At 41.6% G+C, this 10,581-nt stretch overlaps 1 protein-coding gene across 1 annotated transcript; it reads left to right on the top strand.

The window, feature by feature from the left end:
• Positions 1 to 5,904: 5,904 nt before the first annotated feature.
• LOC116649483 (60S ribosomal protein L31-like) lies at positions 5,905 to 6,282 on the top strand. The gene has a single exon (XM_032432331.1). It carries the CDS (start codon positions 5,905 to 5,907, stop codon positions 6,280 to 6,282), a length of 378 nt encoding a protein of 125 aa, XP_032288222.1.
• The last annotated feature ends 4,299 nt before the right edge of the window (positions 6,283 to 10,581 follow it).

The raw sequence follows: 10,581 nt of genomic DNA, 5'->3' as shown, positions 1-10,581 counted from the left end.
CTACCAAGCTCCATAGCCAAGGGAATGAGGACAAATGAGACCTGATCTTTTCCTGAAGATTATGTTCTGGGGCAGAAGATAGATCAGCAGAAGACAACTAGAAGTCAGAGTGGTAAGAGCTCTGAATGGATTAATTACAGAGCACCACAGGGGTATGTGCCAAGGATGCCTCCACTCCAGCCTGGAAAATTGAGGCCAGTGGCCCAGGCTGGGGTGATGAGAGTGTAAATAGAGGAGAAAGGAAGCCTGGGACAAAGTGTAGGGGGCAGAACTGCTTGGAACCTCAACTGCGTGAATCTGGAGTGGCAGAGATGTGGGAAGAAAAAGCACAGGGAGACCCGTTTGGGCTGCCTGATAAAGAGATTCCTGTCTTTAATATAAAAATAGGAAGATGAACCATTTCAGGAATCGGCATGGAAGAGAATAAGTTCAGTTCTTGAAATACTGTGTTTTTTTGTTGCCAGAGGAATGTTTAAGAGAAACTTTCCAATTGAGAGCTTAAATCCTCAGAGTGCTGGGAGGGAGATTTATATTTCAAAGTCATCAGAGTATACATGACCCATGAATGGATGAGTACATTCAGAGAGACTAGGTCCAGTGAGATGATAGTTATTTTAGGACAGGACCAAAGGCACACCTACTGCTAGCAGATGGGTTGGGAAGGAAACATCCTCAAGGGAGGCAGAGAAGGAGTAGTCTGCCAGAGAACAGTCAATATTTTGTCAGAACTTTTAGCTCCCTGGTAAATCTCTATTTACAGAATGTGGTGGCTATTTGATTTGACTCAGAGCTCGTCTAAGCTCAGCTGGGGATGAAAAATGGGGAAGACAAAAAGGAAACCTACTCTCAGGACAGTATTGAACCGATACCAAACTGCTGGCAACATCTCAGCCACCTAAGGCTGTGATTTCATTTAAGGAAAACGAGACCCTGATTGGGAATTTAAAAAGAAATTCTGGCAAACTAGACCACCATAGGGAATTTCGAAAAACTCTGACATATTCCTGGAGATCTAAAAGCCAGCACACATGCACAAAGGCCGAGGCAAGGAGAAGTCACCCGTCCAGTTTACAACAAAAAATTATGAAACGTGCAAAGAAGCAAGAAAATATGCCACATACACAGAAAAAAAGAAAAGAAAAAAGCTGGCAACAGAAAATGTCCTTGAGAGGGCACAGATTTTGTACTTACTATGCAAAGAATTTAAATCAGTTATTATAAATATGTTCAAATAACGAAAAGAAAGCATGCACAAAGAATTAAAATAAAAGTATGACAATGATGCCTCACCAAATACAGAATGTCAATGAAGAGAGAAATTGTATATATACATAAACAGAAGTTTTGAAATTGAAGTGAAAAAGTCACTGGAGGAACTCAAGACCATATTTGAGCTGGAAAAAAAAGAATCAATAAGCTTAAAGATTATCCAGTCTGAGAAGCAGAAAGAACAAATCATGAAGAAAAATGAATAGAACCTCAGAGGTCTGTGGGACACCAGCAAACATACCAACATATGCAAAATAGGAGTCCCAGACAGAGATGAGAAAAGAAAGAGACAGAGAATAATTTAATAAAGTATCTGAAAACTTCTCAAATTTGATGAAAAACATTAATCTACACATCCAAATAGAACAAAATCCAAAAGATCCACCATAGACATATCACAGTCAAATTAATGAAATTCAAAGACAAAGAGAAAATATTAAAAACAGTAAAAGAGAAGCAGTTTATTAAGTACAAGGAATACTCAATAATATTAACAGCTGGCTTCTCATCAGAAACCAGAGGTCAGAAAACAATGGGATGACATCTTCAAAGTATTGAAAGAAAAAGCCTATTAAGCAAAAATTCTTTATCTAGCTAAACTCTCCTTCAGATCGAAAGGGAAGTTAAAGCATTTCCAGATAAATAAAAACTAAGAATTAGTTGCTAGCAGACCTGAAAACAAAAAACAAAACACAAAACAAAACAAAACCAAAAAACTAACCAGAATTTTTTAGGCTAAAATGAAAGGACACTAGACAATAATTCGAATCCACACAAAGGAAAAAGAAACAGTAAAAATAACCATGTATTATGAAAGACAATATAAACATGTTTTTGTTTGTAAATCTTTTCTCCTCTGTCTTAAAATACTGCATTAAAATAAATATAAAACTGTATCATATACATATAAAAATATAATTTTATATATAAACATAAAACATATATAAATATAAACTTATATAAACATATAAAATATAATTTTTATGAAAATAATAGCACCAAGGATGAGGTAGGGAATGAAGCAATAGTGGAGCAAAGTTTTATACACTCTTAAAATGCTACTTGCAATCCCAGGCCAATGACTGAGAAAATAACTTGGAAAAGTCTGGTAAAAGAAATAACAAAGGAATTAAAATGCTACACTAGGAACTGTCTATTTAACACCACGAAGATTGAGAAATCAAGCAATAGAGAAACACTAGCAAAAGATATAGGACATATATAAAAGAAATGGCAAAATAGCAAACAAGAATCTCACATTATAAGCAATTATGTTATTTATAAATGGATTAAATGCCCCAATCAAAAGACAGAGATTGGAAGAATGTATTAAAAATTATCCAGCTGTATGCTGTCTAAGAGAGACACATTTTATATTCAAAGACATAAATAAAGAATAGAAAAAGACATACCACACAAAGAGCACACAAAAGAGAACTTTAAGACAAAAATCATCACTAGATACAAAGAAAGACCTTATAATAATATCAGGGTTAATCCATTCAGGAAATATAATGATTGTAAACATTTATGCATGTAACCACAAAGACTCAAAATACGTGATGCAAAAAATGACAGAATTGAAGAGAGAAATAGACAATCAACAATAATATTTGGAGGCTTCAATACCCTAATATCAGTAAAGAATAAAACAACTGGGCAGAAGTTCAACAACAAAATAGAACACTTGAATAACTCTATAAACTAAATAAATGCATCTTGAAAAAAAACACTATAAACTATATAAATGCATATGAATTATTCTCCATATGCCAGTCCGCAAAATACGTCTTCATAAATTTAAAAGGATTGCAACAATACATTTATTTTCTCCACTTCAAAGGAATAAAATTAGAAATGAACAACAGAAAAAAATTTGAGAAATCCCCAAGTTTGTCTAAATTAACCAACATATTCCTAAATAATCAATAAGTCAAAAAGGAATCACATGAGAAGTTTGAAAAAACAAGTTTGAACAGCTTAAACAACCATCAAGTGATGAATGTAAACAGGTAGTATATCTACTTAAGTTCAAAATCTGCAGGGTAGGCTGGCAGGCTGGAGACACAGGAAGAGCCAATATTGCAGTTCAAGTCTGAAGGCCTGCTGCAGAATTCCCTCTTGCTTTTAGGGAGGTCAGCTTTTTGTTCTATTAAGGCCTTCAACTAACTGGATGAGGGCAACCCACATTATGGAGCACAATTGTTTTATTCTAAGTCCACCAATTTAAATGTAAATCTCATCCTAAAACACCTAACAGAAACACCAAAACCATAAGAAACAAAGAGAAAATAAATAATAAAATGATAGAGGATTTAATTGCTAATTTATCAATACTTGCCTTCAATATAAATAGTATAAACCTACCAATCAAAAGAGAGAGATTGGCAGAGTGAATAAAATAATACAAGTAAATGCTGTTTCTAAGAAATGGACTTAAATTGCAATGACATGCAATCAGGGGAAGACATGTATCATATGACCTCACTGATATGAGGAATTCTTAATCTCAGGAAACAAACTGAGGGTTGCTGGAGTAGGGGGTGGGGTGGGAGGGATGGGGTGGTTGGGTGATAGACACTGGGGAGGGTATGTACTATGGTGAGTGCTGTGAATTGTGCAAGACTGTTGAATCTCAGATCTGTACCTCTGAAACAAATAATGCAATATATGTTAAGAAAAAAAAAAAAGAAGAAGATAGCAGGAGGGGAAGAATGAAGGGGGAAATCGGAGGGGGAGATGAACCATGAGAGAGGATGGACTCTGAGAAACAAACTGAGGGTTCTAGAGGGGAGGGCGGTGGGAGGATGGGTTAGCCTGGTGATGGGTATTAAAGAGGGCACGTTCTGCATGGAGCAGTGGGTGTTATGCACAATGAATCATGGAACACTACATCTAAGACTAATGATGTAATGTATGGTGATTAACATAACAATAAAAAAATTTTAAAAAAATTGCAATGACATGGGCAGATTGAAAGTTAAATGATAGAAAAATATGCTATGCAAATATTAGTAAAAAAGAGTGACTATATTAATTTCTGATAAAGTAGTCTTTAGCACAAAGAAAGTACTAGAGATAAGATGAATGTTACATGGTGATAAACATAGCAATCTACTAGAAAGATATAATGAAACTAAATATGTACATACCAAACAATAGAGCCTCAAAATACATAAAGCAAAACTGATAAAACTGAAAAGAAATAGAGAAATCCAAATGAACAAAATTACAAGATGAACCTTGAGCTAAACCTCACATTTTATACAAAAATTAACTCAAAGTGAATCTGAGTTAAATGTAAAATGTAAAACTAGAAAACTCTTTGAAATAAAATAAAACATAGGAGAAAATCTTCAGTATCTAAGAATAGAGGAATAGTTCTTAGATTTGACAACAAAGATGTGACTCATAAAAGGAGAAATCGACACACTGAGCCACATCCAAAACAAAATCTTTTGCTCTCTGTGAATGAGAAGACAAACTACATACTGGGGAAAAAAATGTTTACAAACCACATATCTTATAAAGAACTAATATCTAGAAGAAAGCTCTCAAAACCTACCAGTAAAAAAACCACAATCTAATTAGAAAATGGGCAAAGGTTATGAACAGACATTTCACTGAAGACCATATACAGATGACAAATAATCACATGAAAATATGTTCAACATCATTAGATATTAGGGAAATACAAATTAAAACCCATAATGGGATAATCACTATGTATCTATCAGAATGGTGAAAATTAAAAACAATGATGATGATAACACCATATGCTGGTGAGGTTGTGGAGAAACTGCCTCACTCTTACATTACTTGTAGAAATGTAAAATGTTGTAGGCACTCTGAAAAACATTTTGGCAGTTTCATATAAAATTAACCATACAACTAACGTACAACCCAGCAATTGCATTCTTGGGCATTTATTCAGAGAAGTGGAAACTTATGCGCATGTAAAAACCCGTATCCAAATGTACAAAGTGGCTTTATTCATAATAGTCAAAAACTGGAAAGAGCCCAGATACCCTTCAATGGATGAATGATTAAACAAACTGTGGTTTATCCATACCATGAATATATTACTCAGCAATAAGAAGGAAACAACTATTGACACATGCAATAGCTTGGATGGATCTCAAGAGAATTTGCTGAATGAAAAAAGCCAATCTCCAAAAATTGCATACTGTATGATTCCATTTATATAACATGCTTACAATGATAAAATTATAGGGATGGAGAACAAATTGGTGGTCACCCGGAGTTAGAGACAGGCGATGGAGAAGGGAGGTGAATGTGGTCATAAAGATGGAACTGTTCTGTATTTTGACTCTAGTCATGAATAAACAAACCTACATGTGATAAAATTGTATGCAACTAAACACACACACAAATGAGTAAAAAAAAAAAAAAAACTAGTGAAACTGAATAAGATTTGGGGCTTGTAGCAATGTCAATATTGTGTTTATGACATTATACTATCGTTTTGCAGAATGCTAGCATTGGGAGAATTTGTATAAACAGTACATGGGACCTTGCTGTATTATTTCTTATCACTGCATGTAAATGTATAGTTAACTCAGTAAAAGTTTATATTAAAAACAACAGCTTCCTTTCCAACCAGGGCCCAGCAGAATGGCACCCACAAAGAAGGGCGGAGAGATGAAGAAGTGCTGTTCTGCCATCGACCAGGTAATGACCAGAGAATACACCACTGACATTCAGAGGCACATTCATGGAGTGAGCTTCAAGAAGCGTGCCCATCGGGCACTCAAAGAGATCTGGAAATTTGCCATGAAGGAGATGGGAACTCCAGATGTGTGCATTGATACCAGGTTCAACAAATCTGTCTGGGCCAAAGGAATAAGGAATGTTCTAAACTGTATCCATGTGTGGTTGTCCAGAAAACATAACGAGGATGAAGTTTCACCAAACAAGCTCTATACATTGGCTATCTATGTACCTGTCACCACTTTCAGAAATCTACAGGCAGTTAATGTGGATGAGAACTAATCACTGATTGTCAAATACAGGTATAAAACTGCCAAAAACAAACAAGCAAACAAACAAACAAACAAACAACAACAAAAAAGACCAAGGAAAGGTGGAAATTATAGGGGAAGAATCCAGAGAATAATAATTAAAAGATGAGGAAGTCAAGAGGTTTTGATGAAAAGGACAAAATAAAATATATTTCAAGTACATTATTCCAGGAAAAAAAGAAGGTTGTAAGCCATGCTTCCTACTTCCATTTACTCTGAGCTCAGTCCCACATGCCTCTGCATGGCCTGCCCCCCATGGGCCCCATACTACCCAGAGAAGCACACCCACACCTAGCAACTATCATTTGACTATGGAGCTTTCCAGGGCCCAAGGGCCCCCTACAAAGTTGGGAGAGAAAGTTGCTACCTAGAAATAGGGCCAAATTTAGGGACAATTCATTTCCTATACTTACCAAATTCAGTAACTGATTTCCATTATTACCTTCCATCTTGCTTTTTTAGGATGCCCAGTTTTAGGTGAGTTACCACCAAGGTTGATCTTCTTCTGGATATTAGGAGTCAAGCCTAGATTTTCAATGAAACAGAATGGTGTTCCTGAGCCTCCTTTCTCTCCAAAGAACTTGGAAGGAGAGCATGATTACCCACCTGCACTATTTGGGATCCTAGTGTCCAAAGTCTGAGTCTTGGGTGTCCATATAGCCTATGATAGTGGCAGGGATCGGGGGTTAGACATGTTCTGATTTTCTGTTCCTTTTGGGAATGACTTTAATAGTGGGGTTGAGTTAGTTCTGTATACTAGTTCCAGACAAGTTACCAGGTAAGGGGTTAGAAGGGGACATGGGAAAGGTTTCCAGGCTTGGGGTAGACAGCATAGTGAAGAGATAAGCTCACAGTTCTGGAATCTGCCCAGCTCAGATGGAGCCTGGACTCTCACTCACAGTGTGACTTGACCTGTGAGATGGGAAGGACAATGCTTGTCATGTATCAGAGCCTGGGTAATCTTCGGGGGTGGGGGTCGGTGGGTAATTACTTAATAATTCACTTGTGCTCTGTGAAGGAGGACAGGATCAAGGAGGCAGCTGGACCCTAAGGTTAGTTCTGTGGAAAGGCAGCCTCCAGCCAGACTGACAGTGGATGGACACAGGACCCTGGGCTCAGGATGCCCAGGCCTATAAGCATGACTTCCTAAATCACTTGTGGTGACACCCGAATCTGCTGGTAAATGTAGTTTCTTGGGCAAAGGCTTATTTTCAGCATGGCCCACTTGCTCCCATCTCTTTCTGCTCTCCTCCAGTTTCTGGGGCTCAGAAGGGAAGCCATTCCTAGCCCCCCAGAATCTTCCGACTTGTCCTTCTTTTACCTTCCCCCAGAGTTGTCCTCCGCTGTGCTTCTTTCACCATCCTCACCCAGTACTCTGCTTCTTTGTACTTCTCCTTCTAGTCTTCCCCCTTTGCCCCCACGTGGTCACGGGTTCCCCCTAAGGGAACTTCCCTCATTACAGCAGCTGCTCAGCTAAGGATGCATGTGAAAGCGTTTCCACAAGCCCTCGCGGTGTGTGAGCTCCCACAGGGTGCCGGCAGAGGGCTGGGTGCTGGGGCACCTCTCCCTGATCTCTAATCCCCTGAGGCGTTGTTTCTGTGCCAGGAGTCAGGCCTGGAGGGGGTGTGCCAGGAGGACACGTGAGGTGATAATCAGAGGGGGAAGGCCACATAAAGCAGAGCATTGATCTGGCCTGTATCCAAAACACAAAGGAAACACCCTGTGGTTGATTTACAAATACCAACCGAGTGACTCCTATCAGCTGTGGACTGTGCTGGCCTCTGGGAAAGGAAAAGTTGTAGGGTTTCTGTCCCTGAAACGCCTGCCATCTGGCAGAGGAGAAACGAGGGGCTTGCAGCTCTGGATTGCTCTGTTCTACTTCCTTCTGAGACAGGAGAGAGGGCTTCTTGTCTTACTTGACTTTCCATGTTTTGGAGAGGAGGACTCAGTACTTGGTGTCTTCTAACACACGATCCTATTTTTGTCATCAAAGATGTCTGCATCCATTATGGACATGTGGAATGTGAAATTTAGAAATATTAAAGTACTTCATCAAGATCACACAGCTAGAGAGTGGTAGGGCTAGGATGTGAATGCAGGTCTTTCTGCTTCCTTTGAGATGGCCCTTTGGTGACAGGTAAGCACATACTGGCTGGGTGGAGGCAGGGAGAAGAGTTGGGGGAGTGGAGGACCATGGGAGCTGCGTGGACGGGAGATGATGTGAATGTGGCTAGGACAACACCAGTGGAGGGGTGCAAGGGGGCTGGAGACAGACACAGAATGTATGAGGGCCAGCCTCCCGCAGAAGCGCACTTGAGCCGGACAGAGCACTAGGCACTGAGGACACAGAGATGAATGGCATCAGTGAGCTCACAGTCCCCTGAGCAAGGGAAATGGGAGCTGATAGCCACTGAACAGCATCACTGACACTCCATGGGGGGAGAAGCCCCAGTACAGACAAGGCAAACTCAGGGAAGTCTGCCTGGAGGAGGTGAGCCTGGGGCTGACTCTTGAAGGAGAAGTCAGGGAGGCAGTGAGGAGAACCAGTGGAAATTGACCGCTAAATGCGCTTTCCAGAAAAAGCAAGAAGGGAGTAAAGAGGAGGAGGAGGATGGGATGCCATCCATTTTCTAGTTATCTTCCGGAGATCTGCAGGCTCCATCCCTCTCCCCGGCACATGCAGTGTTCCCGAACCTCCCCTAGTCTCTCCTCCCAGGCTCATCCATCAGGCCTGCCCTCTGGCTTCCTTCTCTGGCACTCTGCCTCCTCTCCTCCAGGAGGGTCGGAACCTTCCCCACGAACTTCCTGTGAGGTCAGCGCTGACCAGACCGGGACCAGAGAATCATGGCTGGAGATTTATCTGTCTGATCCGGATATAAGCAAGAGAGGAACAGAGGATATTGTCTGTCAGAATGAAAGACAGTTGGCATAAAAACCACAGAAACCTGGGCAAAGGATTTGCTGTTATCAGAGTTACCTGTTACAAGATGTCTGGTAACCGTCACCAGCTCTAGGCTCATTTAGCCAAAAATTGTGACATGCTTGGCCCAGGTGTAGGGGAAACCATAGTTGGATGGGATGCTGTTGTCTGGGACCAAGAGGAAGCTCAGGGTCTCTGTGACCCCGATGAGCTAGAGGCTCTCCAGTTAGCAAGGATTTGGGCAGGACTTTTGGGATAAGCTACTTGATGAGAAGTAGCATCCTATGGAAATATGGCTCTTTTTGGTTTTCTTCTGTTTTTTTTTTTTTTTTTTTTTACCCCAGGCAACTTCCAACAGCTTTATAATAAACAGGCTGTGGCTCCCCAGTAAAGACACATAACAGACGAACAGACCGTGGCCAGACAGTAGCCCAGGCTCAGGTCACGTGGCCCTCAGAGCCTCCTTACAGCTGAGCACGGGGCCCGGTTGAGGCAGGCCCAGGATCGGGGGCAGACACCAGAAGAGTCTGCTGGCTGAAGCCCACCAATAGTTTGTTGATCTGGCTCCATGGCTCCTCCAGGTGGCGTGGGTCTCCTCCAGGGACTGGGTTGCCTTCTTGGGCCACTTGAGTCTGTTGGCGACTGTGTACACATGTGTGTCCCCCGAGTCCCCCGACTCGGGCCCGACACCTGGTGTTGCCACCAGCTGTGGTTTTCCTCTACTGTGATCGCTCCTCAGTACTGCAGATCCCATGGGAGAACGGACATTTCACATCCTACCCGCAGGTGCCAACCTGGAAAATCCTCGGTCAACCGCCTTAGAAAGCATGCTGTGAGGCAGAGGAGACAGATGTCCCAAATCATCACTACACCAATGAGGATGGGATCTGTGAGCCACAAAGTGAGCTTGATAGGCTAACAGAGGAAGGACCCACCCTCGGTGGGGAGGTAAGGTAGGCTTCATGGAGGAGGTGGTATGTGGGCAGCCCTGGGGGATGGAGGGGATTCTGTGGGTGGTGTTGTGGGAATGGAGACAGTGTGAGTGAAGGAAGTCAGTTGAGCAGGTGCTGAGGCTGCATGTGGGGGTGGACAGAGACATCGCCACCCCAGCAGGAACTTGGGGCTCTGTCACCTCGGGTGTTTGGCCTTACTTAGGGAAGACCCTTCTCGAACACCCAGAGATGTAATCCGAGGCTGTTGTCACAGATGGAGAGGTGGAGGTGATGAGGTCTGGTCTGGGCAGTAGGAGCCAGAAGTGAGAGAGAAACACTGCCCCTGGCATGTGGGGGTGGGGGTGGGGGGGGGGGTGGGGGTGGGGGGGGGGGGGATGGTTAGGGGCTGATGTGAAGC

The sequence above is a fragment of the Phoca vitulina genome, unplaced genomic scaffold (genome assembly GCF_004348235.1).
Source record: "Phoca vitulina isolate PV1807 unplaced genomic scaffold, GSC_HSeal_1.0 scaffold48, whole genome shotgun sequence".
In the NCBI taxonomy this organism is placed as follows: domain Eukaryota; kingdom Metazoa; phylum Chordata; class Mammalia; order Carnivora; family Phocidae; genus Phoca; species Phoca vitulina.
Note: the sequence above shows the minus strand (reverse complement) of the source record. Positions and strands in the feature narration are given on the sequence as shown.

Coding starts and splice junctions, on each gene's coding strand:
- LOC116649483 (XM_032432331.1), top strand. CDS start 5,905: ATGGCACCCACAAAGAAGGGCGGAGAGATGAAGAAGTGCTGTTCTGCC.